This window comes from Anolis sagrei, chromosome Y (assembly GCF_037176765.1).
Source record: "Anolis sagrei isolate rAnoSag1 chromosome Y, rAnoSag1.mat, whole genome shotgun sequence".
NCBI lineage: Eukaryota > Metazoa > Chordata > Lepidosauria > Squamata > Dactyloidae > Anolis > Anolis sagrei.
In genome coordinates, this window is record NC_090035.1 from 23,743,381 (window position 1) to 23,767,000 (window position 23,620).

Sequence of the window (23,620 nt, forward strand, 5' to 3'; positions counted from 1 at the left end):
TCTTGGAATGCCTCCAAGACCACCAAACACTATTGGTACGACTGTTGTTCTCTTTTGTCATAGCCATCCAATTTCAATTTGTAAGTCCTTGTGTTTTGTGATCTTTTCCAGCTCTTGCAAACCGTGCCAACAAAGAGAAAAAATAGAACAAATGCAAAGAAGCCAGAATGGATGTCCAAAGAACTTCTAACTGTGCTAAGACACAAAAGAGACATGCACAAGAAGTGGAAAAAGGGAGAAATCACCAAAGAAGAATTCAAACAAATAGCCAACACCTGTAGGGAAAAGGTCCGCAAGGCTAAAGCAAAAAACGAGCTCAGACTTGCCAGGGACATTAAAAACAATAAAAAGGGCTTCTATTCTTATGTCAGTGGGAAAAGGAAAAACAAGGAGGCGATAGGACCTCTTTGAGGAGAAGATGGGGCAATGCTGACAGGGGATAGGGAAAAGGCAGAACTACTTAATGCCTTCTTTGCCTCGGTCTTCTCACAAAAAGAAAGTCTTCAACCTCAGCAAGATGGAGTGGATGAGCGATTGGAGGACATCCAACCCCAAATTGGGAAAGAAGTCGTCCAGGAATACCTGGCCACTCTTAATGAGTTCAAGTCCCCAGGGCCAGATCAACTACACCCCAGAGTATTGAAGGAACTAGCGGAAGTTATTTCGGAACCATTGGCAACCATCTTTGAGAGTTCTTGGAGAACGGGAGAAGTTCCAGTAGATTGGAGGAGGGCCAATGTGGTCCCAATCTTCAAGAAGGGAAAAAAGGATGACCCAAACAACTACCGTCCGGTCAGCCTCACGTCGATACCGGGCAAGATTCTGGAAAAGATTGTTAAGGAAGCAGTCTGCAAACACTTAGAAACAAATGCAGTCATCGCTAATAGTCAACATGGATTTATCAAAAACAAGTCATGCCAGACTAATCTGATCTCTTTTTTCGATAGAGCTACAAGCTGGGTAGATGCGGGGAATGCCGTGGATGTAGCGTACGTGGATTTCAGTAAGGCCTTCGACAAGGTCCCCCATGACCTTCTGGCAAGGAAACTAGTCCAATGTGGGCTAGGCAAAACTACGGTGAGGTGGATCTGTAATTGGTTATGTGGACGAACACAGAGAGTGCTCACTAATGCTTCCTCTTCATCTTGGAAAGAAGTGACGAGCGGAGTGCCGCAGGGTTCCGTCCTGGGCCCGGTCCTGTTCAACATCTTTATTAATGACTTAGATGAAGGGCTAGAAGGCAGGATCATCAAGTTTGCAGACGACACCAAATTGGGAGGGATAGCCAATAGTCCAAAGGACAGGAGCAGAATTCAAAACGATCTTGACAGATTAGAGAGATGGGCCAAAACTAACAAAATGAAGTTCAACAGTGACAAATGCAAGATACTCCACTTTGGCAGAAAAAATGAAATGCAAAGATACAGAATGGGGGATGCCTGGCTCGAGAGCAGTACGTGTGAAAAAGATCTTGGAGTCCTCGTGAACAACAAGTTAAACATGAGCCAACAATGTGATGTGGCGGCAAAAAAAGCCAATGGGATTTTGGCCTGCATCAATAGGAGCATAGTGTCTAGATCTAAGGAAGTAATGCTACCCCTCTATTCTGCTTTGGTTAGACCACATCTGGAATATTGTGTCCAATTCTGGGCACCACAATTCAAGAGAGATATTGACAAGCTGGAATGTGTCCAGAGGAGGGCGACTAAAATGATCAAGGGTCTGGAGAACAAGCCCTATGAGGAGTGGCTTAGGGAACTGGGCATGTTTAGCCTGAAGAAGAGAAGGCTGAGAGGAGATATGATAGCCATGTATAAATATGTGAGAGGAAGCCACGGGGAGGAGGGAGCAAGCTTGTTTTCTGCTTCCTTGGAGACTAGGACGCGGAACAATGGCTTCAAACTACAAGAGAGGAGATTCCATCTGAACATTAGGAAGAACTTCCTGACTGTGAGAGCCGTTCAGCAGTGGAACTCTCTGCCCCGGAGTGTGGTGGAGGCTCCTTCTTTGGAAGCTTTTAAGCAGAGGCTGGATGGCCATTTGTCAGGGGTGATTTGAATGCAATATTCCTGCTTCTTGGCGGGGGGTTGGACTGGGTGGCCCTTGAGGTCTCTTCCAACACTTTGATTCTATGATTCTATGATTCTATTCTTTGTCTTCTACTCTACTCTCTCCTTGTACTATAATGTCTATTAAAAAAACATTTTTCTTTTTCACAACCATTATATTTAATGTGTTATGTGGTAATTATTATTTTTATTATTATTATTATTATTATTATTATTATTATTATTATTATGTGGTTTAGATGCACCCCCAGAAAGCAATAAAGCCATATATATCCCTGCTTTCTTCCAGCATGGGCATCACAGCATAAATTATGTATGTGTAACTGAACTGTTTGCTAAACCTTTTAATGGCAATTGCTGTGTTTCAGCTTGGTTCAAGCCTTTCCTGGGGGCAACGTTATGAGCCACGTTTGGAGAGAAATTAAACACGAAAATGGATGAAATGAGGCACACTGCCCCACAACTAGCTGCCCGGTTCAGAGATCCCATGCAAGCCCCTCCATGGCTCCTGACCGTGGGGTCTGCCGGTTGCGCAGGGTCTCCTTCTTGAGGAGCTCCAGGCGCTGTGGGGTGTAGAAGCAGCGGTAGGCGGCCCCCTTCTCCAGGAGGAAGTCGGAGGCCTCCCGGTAGAGGCCCAGGCGCTGAGACTGCAGGTAAGGCCCCACAGGGCCCACTCGGCGAGGGCTCTCATCCGGAGGGATGCCTGCAAGAGAGAGAAGGAAGAGATCGGAAAAGCCATCGCAGAAGCAAAGGAAACAAGGGACTGAAAAGGTGAATGCAAAGCTGGGCTGAGTCAATAGACTGAAGGAAATCATAGTCCCACTCTCTTTGGTACTAGTCACCTGGAATAATAACCCTGGGCAATTCAAGGAGGATGGGGACAAGGTGGAATGGGTCCATGGAATGGCCACCAAAATAATAATAACGATGATGGTCAAAGATCTGAAACAATGAAACGGTTGTTGTAGGTTTTTCGGGCTATATGGCCATGTTCTTGAAGTATTTTCTCCTGACGTTTTGCCTGCATCTATGGCAAGCATCCTCAGAGGTTGTGAGAAACAGATTAAAAGATGTTTGCCATAGATGCAGGTGAAACATCAGGAGAGAATGCTTATAGAACATGGCCATATAGCCCGAAAACCCTACAACAACCCAGTGATTCCAGCCATGAATGCCTTCAACAATACATTAAACAATGAAACTATCTGAAGAGCAGCTTAGAGACACGGGTATGTTTAGCTTCAAGAAGAGAAGGGGAGAGAACAGGTAGGTTTAAATATTTGGGTGTGGTGGAAGCTCCTTCTTTGGAGGCTTTTAAAAAGAGTCTGGATGGGCATCTGTAAGGGGTGCTTCAATTGTGTTTTTCCTGTATGGCAGGGGGTTGGATTAGAAGGCTCATGTGGTCTCTTCCAACGATTACTCCATAGCTGGATCTACACTGCAGTATATCCCAGGATCTGGTCCCAGATTATCTGATTTGAACAGGATTATATGACTCTAAACTGACAGACAATCTGGGATAAGCCGATAATCTCGGATCAGATTTTGGGATATACAGCACTGTAGATCCAGCCTATTACTTTATGAAAGGATATCCCATTGAGGAATGGGAAAGCTTGTTTTCTGCTGCTTTGGAGACTGGGGGCACTTCCAGATATGCCCTATATCCCAGAATCTGGTCTTAGGTTTTCTGCTTTAAATTGGATTATATGAGTCCACACTGCCGGATAATCTGGGATAAAAAGAAAACCTGGGATTAGATCCTGGGATATAGAGCCTGTCTGGAAGGACCCTGGGACACATTAGAGAACTGGATCCCAATAGCAGGAAAGGAGATTTCACCTAAACATGATGATGATGATGATGATGATGATGATGAATTGTAAATACTATTTATTGCCTGCTTCTCCTTATGGCTTGAAGTGGGGCACAACACAGCTAAAGAAAGAACTCCCAGATGGCAAGAGCTGTTCAATTGTGGAACATCCTGCTGCTTGGGAGTTCTGTGGAGCTTCCTCCACTAAGAGGTTTTGGAACAGAGGCTGGATGGCTGTCAGGAGGAATTGGAATGTGGTTTACTGTCTCTAGCAGAACTGGCTTTGGACTGGATGGCCCTTGAGGTCCCTTTCAGCTCTACAATTCTATAGTCCTATTTATTCTTCGTGTCGTCCGTGAAATCCGCACCTATGGGTTCTTCCTTGCGCATGCGCAGAAACTCGGAACATTCTAAGTTAAAATGAATTAAAAATGATTATTTTGAGCCCCATAGGCTCCGCCCATCTCCCCGCCTCCCGGATATATGCGCCGAGCGGCGCCGCCATTATTTAGTTTCCTTTTCCGCGCTAAACTAGCAGCATCTCGGAACAACTCTCCTCGATTTCCTCAGACTAACTGGACTGACTTGGACTGATTTCTGGACTTTGGCTGCCTCTTTTCTCCAACCCCCGATTCGGACCGGCTGACAACTCTCTTTCTTCACCCTCGGGCTAAGATGTCTTCCCTTTATTTCAAAAATTGCTCAGCTTGCGGGGCCACCCTCCCCGAAGCTGATAGGCACTCAAAATGCCTCCTTTGTTTGGGAGAATCCCATAATCTCCAATCTTGTGAGATTTGTTTAAGCTTTACTACAAGGGATCGTAAAGGAAGGGATGCCCGTTTAAAAGCTCTGTTGTATGAGCGTGCTCTGGCTCCACAATCCCTCCCTACTCCCTCCCTTTCTTCCCCATTGATAGAGCCCCCTCAGCCTCCCTCCCCACGCATTGGGGAAAGGCATGAGTTGGATCAGGCAACTGTTTCCCCTGTGGAACCGCCTGCAAAGAAACAAAAACTCCCCAAACAGGCCACGAGGCTGGGGAAAACAAAAGAGAAAGCAAGTAAACAGAAAAAGGGATGGCAACTCACTGACACACAGTCCTTGAGTCCTCCCAGACTGGAACCGATGCCCCATTCCTCCGGTTCCGTGCTGCACCTCCAGGAGCCACTCCCCACCATGCTCCAACTGGATGACCCCTCCCACCTCCCTCCGCTCGAACTCCTGGCTCCTCAGCTGGAGTTGGAAGCCCAGCCCTCTGCAGGCCGATCGGCTTCTCCCCCTCCGCTTCCCCTCTCCCAAGCCTCCCCCCTCCCATCCCCTCTTCCACAAACCCCGGCCCCGAGAGAAACTCCCTCCCCCGTTCCGTCTGCGCCGATTGCGCAATCTTCCCGCCGCCGCCGCCGATCCCCTTCTCCTGAGGCGGAACCGACAGCGCCCTCCTCTCCTCCGCCCAAAAGGCCCCGTCCTCGCTCCTCTGAGCACTTTCAACCATATGGGTACCCAGAGTACCCTTACCACCTCTATCCCCCTCCTCCTCCCTTCCCTCCATACCCTTTCTATTATCCTCCCCACCCTATTATCCTCACTATAGGGGCTTTGATGCCTCCCATCTGGAGGACCCCAGATACCCTCAGCCCCTCCCCCCTGTGCGCCTCCCACGGCCACACTCTCTCGCCCTCAGGAAGACCAAACTGAGGCCCAAACTCACCCACCCGAGCAGGATCCCAACAATCCACCCCTGCCAGACTCAGAAACCATCGACTTTGAATCCAATGATGACACACCTGCCATCCTGGATACCCAACCTGATGCTGACCCCTCCCCTAAAAATGTGGAGGAATTCAAAAAATTCTCAGCTCTTTTAATAAGACTGACTAGAGCCTTAAACTTAGCCACTCCGGAACCTACCGATACGGTAGCTGACCCGTGTTTTACTTCCACTGAACAACAACAACCATCATCCACTGTGTTGCCCACTCTACCTTACTTATTAAAAATTCTCAAAAATAATGGAGTTGCCCCAGCTTCGGTCCCGGCAACTCCTAAGAGGCCTGAAAACTTGTACCGTATTGACCTTTCCTCAGCTTCATGGCTGGCTAAAATGCCTAAAGCAAATTCTGTCGTGACTGATGCTCAACCTAAACCAACTCAAATTAACCAAACCTCTCCTTCTGATAAAGAAGGAAGGAAATTGGATGCTATGGCCAAAAAATTCTACTCCTCAGCATGCCTCCTTGCACGCATGGCTCACTATGGAGTATACATGAGCGTATACCAGACTGTCTTGTGGAACAAAATAGCTCCATATTTAGACCTATTACCTCCAACCGAACAACCTCTGGCCACAGCTTTTAAACAAGAAGCTCTCCTTTTGGCCTCCTTACAAAAAGACCTCTCCAAAAATATTGCTGACACCGCAGGCAAACTCATTGCAGGATCAGTGGCCCTTCGCCGCCACGCCTGGCTAAGAGCAGCTATCCTTTCTCAATCACAACGCACCCTGATTGAGAATCTCCCCATGGATGAGGCAGGCCTTTTCAATCCTGAAACAGATTCTCAATTGAAACACTCCCATGAAATGAAACAAACAGTATACAAGTATGACCAACAACCATACTCTTACCAGCGCCAGCGATGGGGGTCCTACTACTACCGTCCTCAATATTACAATAGGCCCTACAACACCTCATTCTACAGGGGACGACAGAGGCCTTACAACCCCTCCACATCGTCAAGACGACCACCCTTGCCATCCAGAGGTCAGTACCGCGGTACCAGATCCCCCAATACCAACAAACGTCGTTTTTAGCACACCTACACCTACTGCCATTCTCCTACCAATCCAACCACTTACATACCTGGACAGATTACTTACCTTCCTCCCGACATGGCAGTCCATAACCACAGACACCTGGGTCTTGGACATCGTTGAAAGGGGTTACGCCAGAGAATTTGACAACTACCCTCCAGTGGGCAATATACTACTAACCCCACCTTCCCAAACCATTTGGGAAGAGATTCACTCTCTCCTTCAGAAAGGCGCCATCTCGCCTACTTCTTCACAATATGCAGACACCTGCTTTTTCTCCCGTTACTTCCTGGTAGATAAGAAAGATGGTGGTCTACGCCCCATCCTTGATCTACGTAAACTCAACACTTTCATTACACCACGTAAATTTCGCATGGTAACACTTCCCAAAATTCTTCCCTTCATTCCCAAAGACTCATTGTTAGCCACGGTTGACCTACGGGACGCCTACTTCCATATTTCAATTAGACACTCCCACCGCAGGTTCCTGATCTTTGCGGTCCAAAACAAATTCTTCTCCTTCAATTCTCTCCCATTCGGACTGTCCACATCACCAAGAGTATTTACCAAGTGCATGTCTGTTGTAGCCGCACACCTCCGCCAACAAGGCGTCACAGTTTTTCCTTACCTGGATGACTGGATGTTCTGCTCATCCTCTCGACCACAATTGTGTAAAGATATTGATTATACTTTATCTCTTTTCCAGGATCTGGGTCTGGTCGTGAATCACGAAAAATCTCACCTGACCCCAACACAACGCATCCAATTCATAGGAGCCGTAATAGACTCCACACTTCAGAAAGCCTTCCTCCCAGAAGATCGCTTCCTAAATTTGTGCCAATCTATCCTGACCCTACAACAATCCCGCCAAACATCAGCTTGGGCTATCCAGTCTATCCTTGGCCATATGGCTTCTACCACAAACGTAACACCCCTTGCTCGCCTGAGAATGAGACCCCTTCAAAGTTGGTTTCTCAGGGCGTTCGACCCCCTTCACGAACCCCAGTCACGGGTCCTAAAACCGCCCCTCTCTGTCCTCCAGTCACTCTCATGGTGGACAAAGCAATACAATGTTCAATCGGGGATGCCATTCAACCATCCCCGCCCCTCCATGTCCCTCACAACCGATGCCTCCAATCTAGGTTGGGGAGCACATCTCAAGGGATTTCAGGTCAGTGGCCACTGGTCCCCACAAGACCAGAAGTTCCACATCAATGCTCTAGAAATGATGGCAGTGGAGAAGGCTCTTCGGGCCTTCGCACGCATTGTATCCAACCATGTAATACAAGTAGTAACAGACAACACCTCTGTCAAATACTACATCAACAAACAGGGAGGAACACAATCACGCACACTCCTCTACATCTCACAACGCATTTGGGAATGGTGCATTCAGAGGAATGTCCTTCTCTCAGCCATCCACTTGCCAGGCCAGGACAACACCCTGGCAGATTCTCTAAGCAGATCATTGAAAAACAACCACGAGTGGCATCTACATCCCAGACAGTTCAAAGCCCTCACACGCAAGTGGGGCGAACCCAGAATAGACCTCTTTGCATCTCCAATGAACAACCACTGTCCCCTCTATTGCGCACGGCTCCACCCTCGCGCATCCCAAGGCTGTCTCGGAGACGCCTTCCTATTCCAATGGTCGCCCGGCCTCCTCTACCTCTTCCCACCCCTCCCTCTTCTATCCCCAGTCATAGCCAAAATAATCCAGGACAACGCGGACTGCATTCTAATCACACCCTGGTGGCCAAGACAACACTGGTTTGCCCCCCTTCTCCAAATCTCCAACAAGGAATACCTCCATCTCAGCCAGACCCCGGACCTTCTCACAGTAGAGAACAGCCTGGTTTTACACCCAGACTTGCAATCTCTACGCCTAACGGCGTGGAGAATCAAGCCACACTAGTCCTCTCTGATGAAGTCTCCCGCATACTCTTGGCGGCCCATAAACCCGCCACTAAAAAATCATATGACTACAAGTGGTCCTCTTTCAAATCCTTTGTTCAGTCACTGGGACACAGCCCCATTTCTGCACCCATACCCATGATTCTGGACTTTCTAGTCCATCTCTCCAATAAGGGTTTCTCCCTTTCTTCGGTGAAATGCTACCTGGCAGCAATTTCCTTTTTCCGAAGAAAGTCCGGTTTGCCGTCCCTTTTTCAGGACCATTTGGTACAATTATTTCTCAAGGGCTACAAAAACATCCACCCTCCCGTCTCCCCCCCAGTGGAGCCTAGAGTTAGTGTTATCCCAGTTATCCAAACCACCGTTTGAACCTATGGCCTCTAATGATATCTCCCACCTATCGTGGAAGACGGCCTTCCTTGTGGCCATTACCTCAGCCAGGAGAGCCAGCGAACTCGCGGCCCTCCGCTCAGACCCCCCCTATGTTAGATTCCACCCAGACAAGGTCGTCCTCCACACCGATGTCACGTTCCTCCCTAAGGTGGTCTCCCATTTTCATATGTCTCAAGACATTGTTCTACCAAATTTTTTCCCCAACCCATCCTCCCAGTTGGAGGTAGTTCTGCACTCCCTTGATGTTAAGAGAGCACTCTCCTTTTACTTACATAGAACTTCCGCCTATAGGAAGTCTCCTAGATTGTTTTTGAAATACAGGAAAGACGTACTTGGCCAACCTATGTCCTCCCAAGGACTAGCCTCCTGGATTGTTGCGACAATCCGTCTAGCCTACCAACTTGCAGGCAAAGACCCTCCATCCCACCTTGTGGGACATTCAACACGCTCTGTGTCCACATCTCAAGCTTTTCTCAAGGGAGTCCCCTTGGACCAAATTTGCAAAGCAGCTACATGGGCTACAACATCCACGTTTGCTTCCCACTACAAACTTGACATACAAGCAAAGAAAGATGCTGGTTTCGGCAGAGCAGTTCTTTTCTCCTGTGTGGCATGACCCACCTCCAGGTCAGTAGCTTGCTATTCACCCATAGGTGCGCATTTCACGGACGACACGAAGAATAAATAAAGGTTGCTTACCTGTAACCGTATTTCTTCGAGTGTCAGTCCGTGAAATCCGCATGACCCGCCCGTCCTCCCCTCTGTCATGCCATTCTCCTGGCCGCTGTTTAGCGCTAGAAACTAAATAATGGCGGCGCCGCTCGGCGCATATATCCGGGGGGCGGGGAGATGGGCAGAGCCTATGGGGCTCAAAATAATCATTTTTAATTCATTTTAACTTAGAATGTTCCGAGTTTCTGCACATGCGCAAGGAAGAACCCATAGGTGTGGATTTCACGGACTGACACTCGAAGAAATACGGTTACAGGTAAGCAACCTTTATTTCTCCATGAACCATCTAATGCCTATGAGGCTGGATGGCCATCTCTTGAGAGGGGTTGAATTGTGCCTTTGTAGCTCGCAGAACTGGGTTTGGACTGGATGGCCCTTGGGGTCCCTTCCAACTTTATGATTCTATAGCCCTATTTTTCCATGAACCATCTAATGCCTATGAGGCTGGATGGCCATCTGTCAGGAGGGTTTGGGTTGTGTCTTCCTGCCAGGCTTAAAGGTGTTTAGATTGGATGCCCCCTTGGGGTCCCTTCCAACCCTATGATTCTATAGCTTTACTTCTCCATGAAACTTCTAATTTCTATGAGGCTGGGTAGCCATCTGTTGAGAGAGACTGAATTGTTCCTTTGTGTCTATCAGAATTAGGTTTGGACCAGCTGGCCCTTAGAGCCTCCTCCAAACCTGGGGTCCTCTGTAAGACTCCATGGCAGGTCCCATCATCCCTAGAGGATAAACACATGCACAAATGATGTAGCCTCATGGGTTTCCACCCCATAGGGAAAAAATATGGGGAGGGTACCCCGCCTTCCCACTCCAGCATGTCCTCGATGCCCTGTGCGGCTCCATCCACCACCTGGCTCTGTTCGGTGTCCTCCAGGCGCAGGACAAAGCGGCCATTGTGTTTCCGGGCAAAGAGGTAATTGTACAGCGCGGTCCGCAGGACCCCCAGGTGCAGGAAGCCTTCGGAAGATGAAGGTGAGATAAAAGAAGGCCAAAAGCTTGCAAATCTGAACCTTTTCTCATGTAGGGCACATTGTCACTGTTGAATGAATGCAGCTTGACTCCACTTGACCTGCCCTGGCTCAATCAATGCTATGGGATCCTAGGAGTCATAGTCTGTATAAGGTGAAAGGCCTTATAAAACTACAACTCCCAGGATCCCACAGCAGCGAGGCCTGAAAATTCAAATGGGGCCACACTGCAGTGCAGATGCAACCTTAGTCCTGGGAATTGTAATCACCTAGGCTGGTTGGGGATTCTGGGAACTGCAGTACACAGAGCTACAGCTCCCATTATCGCATAGCACTGAGCAATGCCAGCCCAAATGGGCTCAAAACTGCATTCATTCCAATACCTGGGGTTTGCAATTATATTGGCTAGTTGGGGATGCTGGGAACTGCAGTACACAGAGCTACAGCTCCCATTATCCCATAGCACTGAGTAGTGGCACCTCAATTGGCTCAAAACTGCATTCATTCATATTCTGGGACCTTGCAATCATATTGCCTAATTGAGGATGCTGGGAACTGCAGTACACATAATTACAGCTCCCATTATCGCATAGCACTGAGCAATGCCAGCCCAAATGGGCTCAAAACTGCATTCATTCCAATACCTGGGGCTTGCAATTATATTGGCTAGTTGGGGATGCTGGGAACTGCAATACACAGAGCTACAGCTCCCATTATCTCATAGCACTGAGTAGTGGCCCCTCAATTGGCTCAAAATTGTATTCATTCCTATTCCAGAGCCTTGCAGTCACATCGCTTCGTTGAGGATGCTGAGAACCGCAGTACACATAGCTACAGCTCCCATTATTGCACAGCACTGAGCAATGCCACTGAGCAATGATACTCCATCTCAGACATCAGAAGAGCTGCAAGACCAAGAACAAGCCACGAGAGTCAAGATGAAAATCCACTCAGAGGAAAAGTGTTCCTGCCATACATCAAGGGAACCACTGACCGCATAGGGAAGCTGATGAGGAAACACAACATACAAACAATCTACAAACCCACCAAGAAAATCCAACAAATGCTGCGTCCAACAAAAGACAAGAGGGATCCTCTCACCTCTGCAGGAGTCTACCGTATACCATGCAGCTGTGGACAAGTCTACATAGGGACCACCAAACGCAGCGCCCAAACACGAATCAAGGAACATGAAAGGCACTGCAGACTACTTCAACCAGAGAAGTCAGCCATAGCAGAGCACCTGATGAACCAGCCTGGACACAGCATATTATTTGAGAACACAGAAATGCTGGACCACTCCAACAACCACCATGTCAGACTACACAGAGAAGCCATTGAAATCCATAAGCATGTGGACAATTTCAACAGAAAGGAGGAGACCATGAAAATGAACAAAATCTGGCTACCAGTATTTAAAAAAACTCTAAAATTACAACAGCAAAACAGCAGAGAGGAAACAACCAGGCACACCTCAACACCTCTCAACATAGCATTTTCCCAGGCTCTGCCAGGCCTTCAAATGCTAATGAAGGTGGTCAGCTGAAACATTCACACCTAGCTTCAGCAGAGAGCTCTTTGCCCCACCCCAGTCATTCCACAGATATATAAACCCATTTTCCTATTTCCAACATACCTCACTACCTCTGAGGATGCTTGCCATAGATGCAGGCGAAACGTCAGGAGAAATGCCTCTAGAACATGGCCCTATAGCCCGAAAAAACTTACAAGAACCTAATGCCAGCTGAAATGGGCTCAAAACTGCATCCATTCCTATTCTTGGGGCGTGCAATCATATTGGCTGGTTGGGGATGCTGAAATCTGCAATACACAGAGCTACAGCTCCTATTATCCCATAGTACTGAGCAATGCTAGCTCAAATGGGCTCAAAACTGCATTCATTCCTATTCTTGAGGTTGCAATCACCTTGGCTGGTTGGGAATGCTGGGAACTGCAGTACACAAAGCTACAGCTCTCATTAGCACTGAGTCATGGCAGCTCAAATGGGCTCAAACATGCATTCATTCCTATTCCCGGGCCTTGCAATCACATTGCCTAGTTGGGGATGCTGGGAACTGCAATACACGGAGCTACAGTTCCCATTACTCCATAGCACTGAGTAATAGCAGCTCAGATGGGCTCAAACATGCATTCATTCCTATTCCTGGGCCTTGCAATCACATTGTCTGCTAGAGGATGCTGGGAACTGTAGTACAGGAAGAATGAATTCGTGTGAAAAGGGATTTTAGAGCGGCAGCCCTGCCCCTTCTGGAAAGAGAGTGCTGGGATCTGCAGTCCTGCTATCTCTGGAGGGCTGGCTCTTAAAGGGGATTTTGGGAATTGTAGTCCAAAGCCACCCCTTTCCATAAACCCTCAGTCGCAAATTTACCTGTGGGGCTGGGGGCGAATCTCACCCGCACCGCCTCCCGAAGGTCAGCGCTGCCTCCCATTACACTTCCACGAGAGGCTCAGAAATCGGCGCGGCGCCTTTAAGGATGGCTCCGCCCCCTATCGTCAGTGATTGGCTCCAATCCGAGCGAGGGGCGGGGTCATTCTTAAAGGCGCCGCGCCTCTTTGACACGTGAGCTTGGGAAGCCACCAAGGCTGGCCAAGGAGCGGAAGAGGCGGTCTACGGCGGCGGGTGAGGGCCAATCAGGGCGGAAGAGGCGCTTTTTCCCATCATGCCCCGCGGCTGGGTTGTACACAATCATCATGGCCGCCGCCGCCGCCTCCTCTGCGTCCGGTTCTCCCGGTGAGAAGGAGGCCAAGGAGGAGGAGAGGAGCCACCGCGGGGACGGCGAGCAGGGAGGGAGCCGGGGCGGGGTCCTGGGAGCTCTAGTTTGGGGAGGCAGCGGCCCCAAAGCGGCAGCAGAAGAGGCGCCAGACCTTGTCGAACCACAACTCCCAGGGCTGCAGAGGGGTGTCAGAGGGCATTTAGCCCACCGCGAAGAGGCCTGAATCCCAGGCCAAGGTCTGCTTCCTCCTCGAAGTACCTAAAGGCCTTACATGGCTGCTAATGGAGGCAACCAAAGCAGAGAAGCACGTTATACATCAGGGGCAAAGGCCCTGACCTTGCCAGTCAGCTGTCTTTCTATTTATTTGCATGGAGGATTTGTACCAGGCATGGGCAAACTTTGGCACTCCAGGTGTTTTGGACTTCAACTCCCACACTTTCTAATATTCCTGTTAGGAATTGTGGGAATTGAAGTCCAAAACACCTGGAGGGTCGAAGTTTGCCCATATCTGGTTTATACCCTGCTTTTCTCTTGTTTTATTTATTTGTTTAGTAGCAGGCATAGGCAAACTTTGGCCCTCCGGTGTTTTGGACTCAAAATCTGTGTCTACACTGCCGGTAGGCTGTTAGGAGTTCTGGGAATTGGAGTCCAAAACACCGGAGGGCCAAAGTTTGCCCATTCCTGGCATATTAATTTTCAACACTTCCTTAGCGATTTCTTCCTCAATACTTCAACTGTTTCTTTCTTTTTCTCTTCCGTGGATGCCAACTTCTTTGGAGGTTTGTTTGGACCAGGTTAATAGCCAATTAGGTCCTGGATACTTGAGACATTGTGTCCTACCATATAAACCGGGTAGATTATTAAGATCAAGTAGTCAAACACTCCTTTCAACTCAGTTTAGGGACAGCCGTCATTTAGAATTGGCTAGAGATGGCACATTCTTGGGCGTGGCACCCAAACTGTGGAGTGCTTTGCCAGAAGTGATAAGAGCAGCCCCCACCCTCTTGGCCTTGAGGAAAAACTTTAAAATTTTCCTATGTGGAATAGCTTTTAACTAAGGCGACAGAAGCCTGGGGCCTACACTTTTTAATTATATTTTGCCTTCCTGGACATTTTAGAGTGTTTTTAATCATTTTTGGTAATTTTATGTCCAACAAGGACTGACTTGGGATTATTTTAATGGGTTATTTATGCTGTTATGTTTTATCTATTGTTATAGAAATGCCCAAATAAATTAAATTAATTTTGACTTCTTCCATATGAATAAACTGAAGTTCTCTTTTGGAATAATACTTATTATATGTCATGAGGGTTTGTTGGTTTTTCTTTAGAGAAGCTTAGGTAGTGCAAGGCAAAAATAAGGTTGGAACGACTGGTTTACAGTATTTATATTGTGATATTGTATTTATTTGTTTAGAGCAGTGTTTCTGTAACTGGGCTCCTACAGGTGTTTTCAACTGTTTCAGCCCCCACAATTTCTAACAGCTGGTAAACTGGGTTGTTGTAGGTTTTTCGAGCTGGGCTCCTCCAGGTGTTTTCTAGATTGAACATGACCTGCAACAACCCAATGATTCTGACCATGAAAGCCTTCGACAATACAGCTGGTAAACTGTTTGGGATTTCTAGGACCTGAAGTCCAAAACACCTGGAGGAACACAATTTGGCCCCTTCTACACTGCCATATAATCCAGAATATCAAGTTAGGTAATTCACATTATCTTCTTCGAACTGGATTATCTGTGTCTACACTGCCAGATAATCTGGATTCTATACAACTGTGTAAAAGGGGCCTTTGGGAAACACTGGTTTAGAGGATTTTTACCCTGCTTTTTAATTGTTTCATTTATTCGTGAATATTTGTACCCCATTCTTAATCCACAAAGATCATCTTACAAATAGTGAATTTCAATTATTTTATTATAAAGGAAGCCATCAATCAATCTTCATTATGGTCCAAAGATCCAATTTGCTTACTAGGGAAACTTGCCTTGTATATATTTGCAGTGTTTTTACCCTTGTTTGTATGTATTTAGCACTCATCCTGTTTTTAAGTGGTCTTATAAGTTTATGAAATAGTGAATTTGCCATCAAGCTTACAATCTAAATAAGATGCAGTAGAGAAGGAAAAGGGAATGTCAGGAAGGAAACAGATTAAGCTTCTGTTCTGGATGTTGTAGTCATTTGTTCCTCTCCTTCCCAGATTCAGAAGACGCCAGCATGGACCCGGAGACCCAGGATCCATCTTTAAGCTATAGGGACGTTAGCCCAAACAACTCTCTTCAGGCTGAGCAACTGCCAGAGAAGCCCTCTGGTGACCCCCCAGACTCTGTCAGCAATGGAGGGGAAGCTAATACGGAGAAAGAACTGGTCGAACTCAAAATAATCTGGAACAAAAACAAGTACGACTTGAAGTTCCCGCTGGACAGCACAGGGGCAGACCTGAAGCAGAAGATCCACTCGCTCACAGGTGAGCTTTTTTGTGTCTCCCTGAGAGGCTGTTCTGCTGACCTTCGCTTCCAGGAGACATTAAGTCCAACCCCTGTTGGTCCCTTCTTTGCCAGGCCTCCCGCCCGCCATGCAAAAGGTCATGTTCAAAGGACTGGTGCCAGAGGAGAAGACATTGCGGGAAATCAAGGTAATCAGCGGAGCCAAAATCATGGTGGTCGGCTCAACGATCAATGATGTCCTGGCCGTGAACACGCCAAAGGATGCCACGCAACAGGAAGTGAAGCCAGAAGAGAGTAAAAAGGAACCTCTCTGCAGACAAAAGGTGGGTCAGTCTCTGGCCTGGGCAGGTTGGCTTGTAATTGTGCCTGGTTTGCTGTGTAAAACATAGAAAGTTTGGTCGTTCAACTGCTTAGACAAGAAGCCCTTCCGCTTATGTGCTGATGCAGCGGCAAGTTGTCCTGAAGCATTTGATCTCTCGGGTCATTATGGTCACAGACTTGCAGGGTAAATTGCTTTTCCAGTTTTACGTCTGGGGAAACAGACAGGAAAAAGAGATGCTTTGGGGGAGGGGTGGTGGTGAGTTTTACATGTAATTTGTTTTGTATTTATTTATGTATGTACTTTAATTGTACTTTAACTATATATCCAACCACTAATATTTAAGTGTTTTTAAAATTGCTTTGTTTTTTGTTGTTAGTCAGTTGTTTAGTTGTTAGCCACTTTGAGTCTCAATGGAGAGAAAGGCAGGATATAAGTAAAGTTAAAAATAATAGTAAAGATATGTTCCTCCAAAGTGTCAGCATATTCATGACTGAGTTGGCATCTGAAATACTTCTTTGACTTCAGAGAAAGTAGCTATCACACTTTCTTGGTAAATGGCATTGTAAAGTAAAATATTGCTGACATTTGTGTGATCTTAATTAATTTAGTGGAAATGTTTACAAAGTGCTAGCAAATGGTGATATCTATTTTTCTTCATTTGAAACATTTCACTGTTGACAAAACTGAAGTGTTGCCAATGAAGAAATATTACAAAGTATATACTATCAAAGTCGAAATATTTCTTTTCGTATTCATTGGTTCTTTGAACATTTCTCTGTACTGTGCATCCCCTTTGACTCTTTCTGTTAGTCTCGAGAATAGGGACCATAGTATTAAAGACAGTTCAAAATCCCCATGCTGTTTAGAAGAGGTTGTTGATAAAGGGAATATACTTCTGAGCTAGTTTTAAATTGTACAAGTGAGATATAACAAAGTATCTTCTAATTTTTAGATATCATGTCTCTCATTCTCAAAAGTCTGCCTGCTGCAATTGGTAAACCACTCATGTAGGCTCTATCATCTGGGCAGAAGGGCAGTCCTTCTGAGGGCCTTCCACACAGCCATATAACCCAGAATATCAAGGCAGAAAATCCCACAATACTTTGAACTGGATTATCTGAGTCCACACTGCCAAATATTCCAGTTCAAAACAGATAACGTGGGATTTTATTCAGCTGTGTGGAACGGGCCTGAGTTCCAACTGAATTTCAATTTTGATTTCTTCTTTATTACAGCAACACAGGAAAGTATTAGATAAAGGCAAACCGGACGACGTGATGCCTTCTGTCAAAGGTGCCCAGGTAAGTGCCAAGGCCAGCTTTTGTTTCTGAGTTCTTCCTTTTCTGCCGACAGAACAAAGGATAATGGTTTTTGTGATTGCAGAGCAAGCAGCTGTTTGGTTTGTTCCTGATTGATCTCTGTTCTTTGCCTCTTCAGGAACGACTGCCAACTATCCCTTTATCGGGCATGTACAACAAGTCTGGTGGAAAAGTCCGGCTCACCTTTAAACTAGAACAGGATCAGCTCTGGATTGGCACTAAAGGTGAGGGCTTCTGAGTCTGTCCTTTCAACTCTTGAGACACATATCTTTGTGGGGAAGCAAATGCTGCATTTGTTGCTTTGCAGGAGACTCCTTACAAGTATCTAAATGTCCCTGGATTTGTAACGACGTCTCTTGGCTGGGTCTTTCACTGTGTCTTGTTGTGGTCTGTGAGCAATATGTGGAAGTTCTGATGGCTGGAGTTCACGTTATGATTTTGATCAGAACCTTTTTGACATTTTAAAGACTGCACCTGCCTCTGAAAGCCTCTTTCCTGTCTTTGTCAAATTGACTGATTGATTGTTTGATTTTTTTATTTCTGAGTTGTCATGCCACTAAATAAATAGCACTATATATCAATAACAACTCTACGTAACAAGATTTGAAAAAAAATCTGTTCCTGGTTTGAAAGGATTATTTTTTTTCTGGTTAATTGTGTGGTGCATACTTTGAAAGTAGTTGTTCTACCCAGAAACTTCATTTAGATGGCTGCCACAGACTATGTTTTCCTTTTGCTCTTCTGAGGATGGGGGTTGGATACAGACAGATGTGGAGCACACTGCATGCCATTTAGGGAAACTGTTTCCCACCTTGCCTCTTCCACGAGGCACTAGGAGCTCCCAAACTGAGACACAAAGAAAGCATAAGATGTCTGGTTGTCTTACTTCCTTGCAGAAAGGACAGAGAAGTTACCGATGGGGTCCATCAAGAATGTGGTGAGCGAACCCATTGAAGGACATGAGGATTATCACATGATGGTAAGGGGCCTTACAGAATTGCAAGCCGTCTTAGGTCTGTCATAATGTATACTGTACATTTGTCACTGCAATTCTCACCATCATCATCCATCATTGCCCCCAAACCCCATCAGTATTTTAAGTTGGTAATGGTGGGTCTGCTTGCCAAGTTTAATCCAGATCCATCATTGGTGGGGTTTACATTGCTCTGGACATGGGTGAACAACAACTTCCTGTTAGGGAAAACTACCCAAAAATAAGAAGAGTATCCAAAATACAAACAGGATACTAAAAATTGATCAACAGCAAAGTATGAAGTGCCGTTGGTTGTGACTGTAAAGAATTTAGAGCTTAGGCAGGCAAAGATGCAGAGACCAATCTTAATAACCACAAACGATTTATTTACAATAATAAAAATAACTGCATTTCTTAATAGTTAAAGAGCTGGGTCTGAGCTACTCTAACACCCATTTCGTCTAAGGTTTTAAGAGAGGAAAAATCACCCAAGCACTACATCTCTCCTGACACACAAGCAGAGAGAGATCTCAAAGCACACAGCACATATACAGATGTAAAAAACAGAACTCAGATTTAAAAAGACTTACAGTAGAAAAGTAACCATTCTACACAACCAATCAGAATGAGAGTAGAAACACAGAGAGAGAGAAAATAACTAGATTCTCAACTGTCATTCAAGAGACATTGGGGAAGGGAAACCCTTAGTTTGTACTAAACTAACTACTTGTTGAAGACTAGAGACTTGGGCAGTGTGGGGTTGAATTCCAGCACTCCCAACATCCTGGGTAACCCCTCACACCTATCTTGCCAGTCCTTAAAGTTGGTTTTTGTGGTGATGTGTGCCAAGTTTGGTCTGGGTTCACTGTGCTTTTTGATTTTGGGTGAACTACAACTTCCAACATCCTGGGTCATTTCCCCCAAAGTTGATCATAAACATGCTAAAGTGTTGAGGTCCAGAGGAAGCTTCTGCTCCTCTTCCTCATTGGTCAGATAGCCCTCGGCCTGCCCCATTTCCTCCTCTGGCTGCCTCTCCTCCTTCTCCTTCCAGGCCTTCCAGCTGGGGCCGACGGAAGCCTCCTACTACTGGGTCTACTGGGTCCCCACCCAATACGTGGATGCCATCAAGGACACCGTGCTGGGCAAGTGGCAGTTCTTTTGAAGGCACGCCTCACCTCTGGCGCTGGGGAGACCATCTCACGGACCAAGGGACACTGCTGGGAGAGGGGCCTGGAACGGGGGTCATCCCGGGACATCTGCCTCCGTTCGATCCCAGAGGGGCCAGGAAGGACGCCAGAGGTGGGGACACGCTCTCTCTCCCCCCATTAGTTTATTTTTAACTTAAAAAAAGAAAGGAGAACAGCAGCCGCCCCTGTTCTGCAGCCAGCTTCGTTCGACCCTATTTAAAAACAAACATGATAGAAATCAATAAATCTTAAATTCCCAAACCGCGAAGTGTGTGTCATACACTTTTAACTCTGCCAAGCCTCGCCCTTCTGCGAGGAAAAGGCCGACACACTGCCGTGGATCTTTCTACACGATTTGAACACAAGACCGTTGTTTTTTGCTGTTCATTGTTATGATTTGAGCTGTTTGCTTGTGACAAGCGAAGCTTTGGGGAATAGGTTTCACCCTCTTCTTAGAATCTTTGAAACAGTATGCAAACTCGGGGTCGCATAAGCCATATCTTTCTTGGTTTGTTTTTCTTGTAGAAAGATAGTGCTACGTTTCCCTCATCTCTTAACCCAAAGATGTGCTCAACTCTTTTTAACTCCTAGTAGTGGTGCCAGGGAGTTCTTCCTGTCACTGAGAAAAGGGTCATAGCTGGAGGGGAAACAGATATTATGCCAGCTCCCTTTAACACTTTCCTTGACTTTCTTTCCCCTTTTAGACTCCATCTCTTTTGGAATAGCTCACTTTGCTGCTGCCTTGTCACCTTTCTTTTTTGCTTTCTATGCTCTTCTATTGGCCTTATTTTGCTTCGTCCCAGTATCTGCAACACTCTTTCAATCATTCTTTTCTGATAAATTATAATTATAATAAAAATAGTTATTCTTCTGTTCCCTATGCCAGAAGGGAGGCCTTTCTGGGAAGAGATGGGAAAAGTCTGTAAATGTGAATGGCTCCGCTTTTATTCTAGGGGTGCCGTCTTTATCAAAAATGGTGGCATTTTCCCAGTCGCTCCTACATTAGTTGTGTTCTTCCTGCAGCACTTGAATGAAAGAGCAGACAGTGTCTTTTCCTGTGCTGAACCATTGTTTGTTTTTCCTGACATAAAGCAGTAGATTTATTGGAAGGAGCTCTAGGAAGTCACCTGCCTGTCTGTGTTATCGAGCATAGTCAGAGATCATGAAGATAAAATTAAGGATATGAATGAAAAGGAGACCTATTAGTCCAAGAGAAGTGCATGTTGTTATATGGGAACAGCCCTGAGGAATGTGGCCTAGAGTTATCCCTTCATTCTACTTTCCTCTTGGGCTGAGTTGGTCTTCCTTCTTCAGCTCTCCTTTGTTCTCTTCTGTGTCAGACTCAAGCAGTAGGTGACCAGAACTACCGATAAGTCATCTTTCATTCTATTGATACATTGGCCAGTGACTAAATACCTAAAATACATCTAACTTGTGAAGCCATAAGAAAGAACAACTATCCTTCCCCTCCCACGACGCACTTTGGGAAAAAGGAATTATTGGCAGTAGTTCCTTATCAAAGCTAAACCGGTTCTACTGGTTAAGGACTTCTTTTTCCTTTTTGGCGTACTTATCTTAAATATTAACTGTGTTGGTACTATGCCAAGCCTGTGAGGGAGGGCAGACTCCAGAAAGTAGCCATTTGCTCAGTCTGCTGGATGTCCAGCAATACAGACCTGGACCCGTTGACTCAGAAGTGAGGCCTGTTGTGATCCTAAGTCAGATTGGAGGCTTCCACCTGGATCGGATGGTTGGTTTAGTAGTAGTAGTAGTAGTAGTAGTAGTAGTAGTAGTAGTATGAGCCTTCCTATTACGTGGCTGCAACAACCCTCCTTATCTTCTCCTCTTAGTAACAAGCTTATGCCCAGCTGCCATAATAACAACACCAATCCACCACAGTCACTGAACCCTGGAAACCCAATCTAGAGTATCTGTCTTTGTTCAGAAAAATGGCACGTTTCCATCCTCTTGGACTCTCAAATGTTTTCAAAGCCCTTCTTGCCTTTGTATTAGTAGCTTACCTTGCTATTGACAGGGCAAAATGGATGGCACTTTCCGCTCCCGTGAGCCTGCCTTTGTGGACTTTGCACGCCAACCCTGGAAGGCAGTAGCAGGGAGGCTGAGTCCCTCCAGATGTTGGTGAGCTGCTCCTCCAGGCCCAACAGACCCCATTCTATTCTGATGTGGGAAACGTGGCATGTCCCACCTTGTCATCATGCAATAGACCTATGGTATGGCTGTTAGGCCCTTCTTTGTGGGTTGGTGACCCTCAATGACTGTTCTCTTTCCTCCTTTCTCTGCGAGTGCCTCGTCCTCCTTTTAGAGCTTTAGGGTGCTGCTTTGTGTTCTCTTTTGGGCCTAGCGAGTCTCTTTGGACATGCCTCAGCTTAGAGAGAGTGAAAACCTGTGCAGTGTGATGCAAACTATAAGCCCAGCATCTTTGGTGGCATTCCTCCTGTAGCATTTGGTCCGGAGGTGCCCTGATTTGGCTCCAGTTGGGGCCTCCCTGGAGCCGTATAGCCTTTCCTTTCTTGCCTCAGCCAGCACTGTTTCTGCACTCATTTGTTTCATCAGGAGGAACATTCTCTCTTGTAGGACATTGGGGAATTAAAAGGTGTACCTGGCAGCCATGCTTCAGCCGGGGAATCCTTGAATCATTCGGCCTAAGTGGATCTTGTCCAGATCTGTCCTCCTGCTACAAAAAGAGCCCTCTCTGCCAGGAGGAAATGTAGGAAGGGGCTTCTGTTTCCTGCGTTTGACACACAGACCCTGCCATATATTTTTAGAGAAGAAGAATGGGGAAAGGGAGGGTGGTTTTACTGCTTCTTCACTCCCCTTTAGTCTCTCTTTTGCATTTGAGGACCCTACGCTTGGGTCCAGGTCATGTCTGCAAAAGGGACGCTTCCTTATTCTGTGCAAATGCAGTACTTGGTGATTCAGGAAACCTTGTCGCTGTAGCCTAGGGCCAGGGGAAATGTCACCGGGCCCAGTCCTTGAATTGTGGGTAGGCCTTGGTCTGTTCCTTAGTGCCATCAGGCCCAAGGTCTTGAGGTGAATTTCGCAATACGTTCCTTTTTCCACCCAGGTGCAATATTCCTATCACATTTCCTTCTTAGAGTTTCCTCCCCCCCTCCTTGCCCCCTTCTCTTTTGGGGCCCTGCATTGAGATGCCTTCATTCCCTCCTTTGTCCTCTCTTTAAGGACAAGCGCAGGGTCGCTTCCCCCCTTTATGCCTTTGGTAGCTGCCAAGATCCAGGTTGCTGTTTCCACGTGGCTTTGGCTGTTTTCCAGGCGTGGGATATTGCATTGGCATCCCTTTCAGGAAGTGGTTTGCATCTCTGCTGTTTCTGTGTGTCGGGGAGGGCCTTCCATTGTTCCTCTGAGTCTCTGGATAGAGCTCTAGCGTGTCCCCAGCCATGTCCCTGTCGCATTTTGCTTCTTCTACAGAGCAGCTGGAAAGGAGAAATGGAAAAGGGGGGATGCAGATGGGTGGGGGCTAAGCACCGCCACACCGCTGGGAATTTGTCAAAGTGTAACCACATCCCGTTTATTGTCCGCCTTGGTTCTGTTCTGTATGATTGATCAGCCATGTCCATATTAAACTTTGATAATGAACTGCTTTGCTTTCCTTTGCCTGGTTCAGCCGCCAATCAATTACATAGCCTTTTCCCTTTTGAGAGTGAAGCAGGGGTGGAAGGTTGCTCTGAGGCCAAAACATGGAAAACTCAAAATAAAATGCCTGTCTGCCTTTTCTGGGATGGGAAGAAACCTTTTGGGTCAAACAGGGCAAATAATGTGTTTAGGGAGGGGGCTCTCTTGCCAAATGGAGCTGGACTTTACTGCATTTCATTCAGGTAAAAGTATCCTGCAAGTCAGAAACTTTGCTATGGCTCCAAACTCTGTGCCGAAATCTCCCTTGTGTACACTTTACAGATA

At 46.6% G+C, this 23,620-nt stretch overlaps 2 protein-coding genes and 1 pseudogene across 3 annotated transcripts in view; 2 read left to right on the forward strand and 1 right to left on the reverse strand.

Moving 5' to 3' along the window:
- The window catches only part of LOC137095135 (ADP-ribosylation factor-binding protein GGA2-like), a 21,463-nt gene extending 21,297 nt beyond the window's left edge, over positions 1–166 (forward strand). The window contains exon 3 of one of the 2 annotated variants that reach the window (XM_067461435.1): positions 112–166. In XM_067461435.1, coding sequence (XP_067317536.1) covers positions 112–146 — 35 coding nt within the window. In that variant the 3' untranslated portion in view covers positions 147–166. The remainder of the gene's footprint in view (positions 1–111) is intronic. The other variant, XM_067461434.1, reaches the window with a different exon arrangement.
- LOC137095137 (nondiscriminating glutamyl-tRNA synthetase EARS2, mitochondrial-like) overlaps positions 1–13,178 on the reverse strand; it is a 19,758-nt pseudogene extending 6,580 nt beyond the window's left edge.
- Positions 13,179–13,348: 170 nt separating this feature from the next.
- LOC132781904 (ubiquitin domain-containing protein UBFD1) lies at positions 13,349–23,299 on the forward strand. The gene is made up of 7 exons (XM_060786443.2): positions 13,349–13,453; positions 15,637–15,903; positions 15,998–16,206; positions 17,441–17,506; positions 17,643–17,748; positions 18,421–18,503; positions 19,549–23,299. The coding sequence occupies exons 1-7, from the start codon at positions 13,414–13,416 to the stop codon at positions 19,657–19,659; spliced, it is 882 nt and encodes a 293-aa protein (XP_060642426.2). The 5' UTR covers positions 13,349–13,413; the 3' UTR covers positions 19,660–23,299.
- The last annotated feature ends 321 nt before the right edge of the window (positions 23,300–23,620 follow it).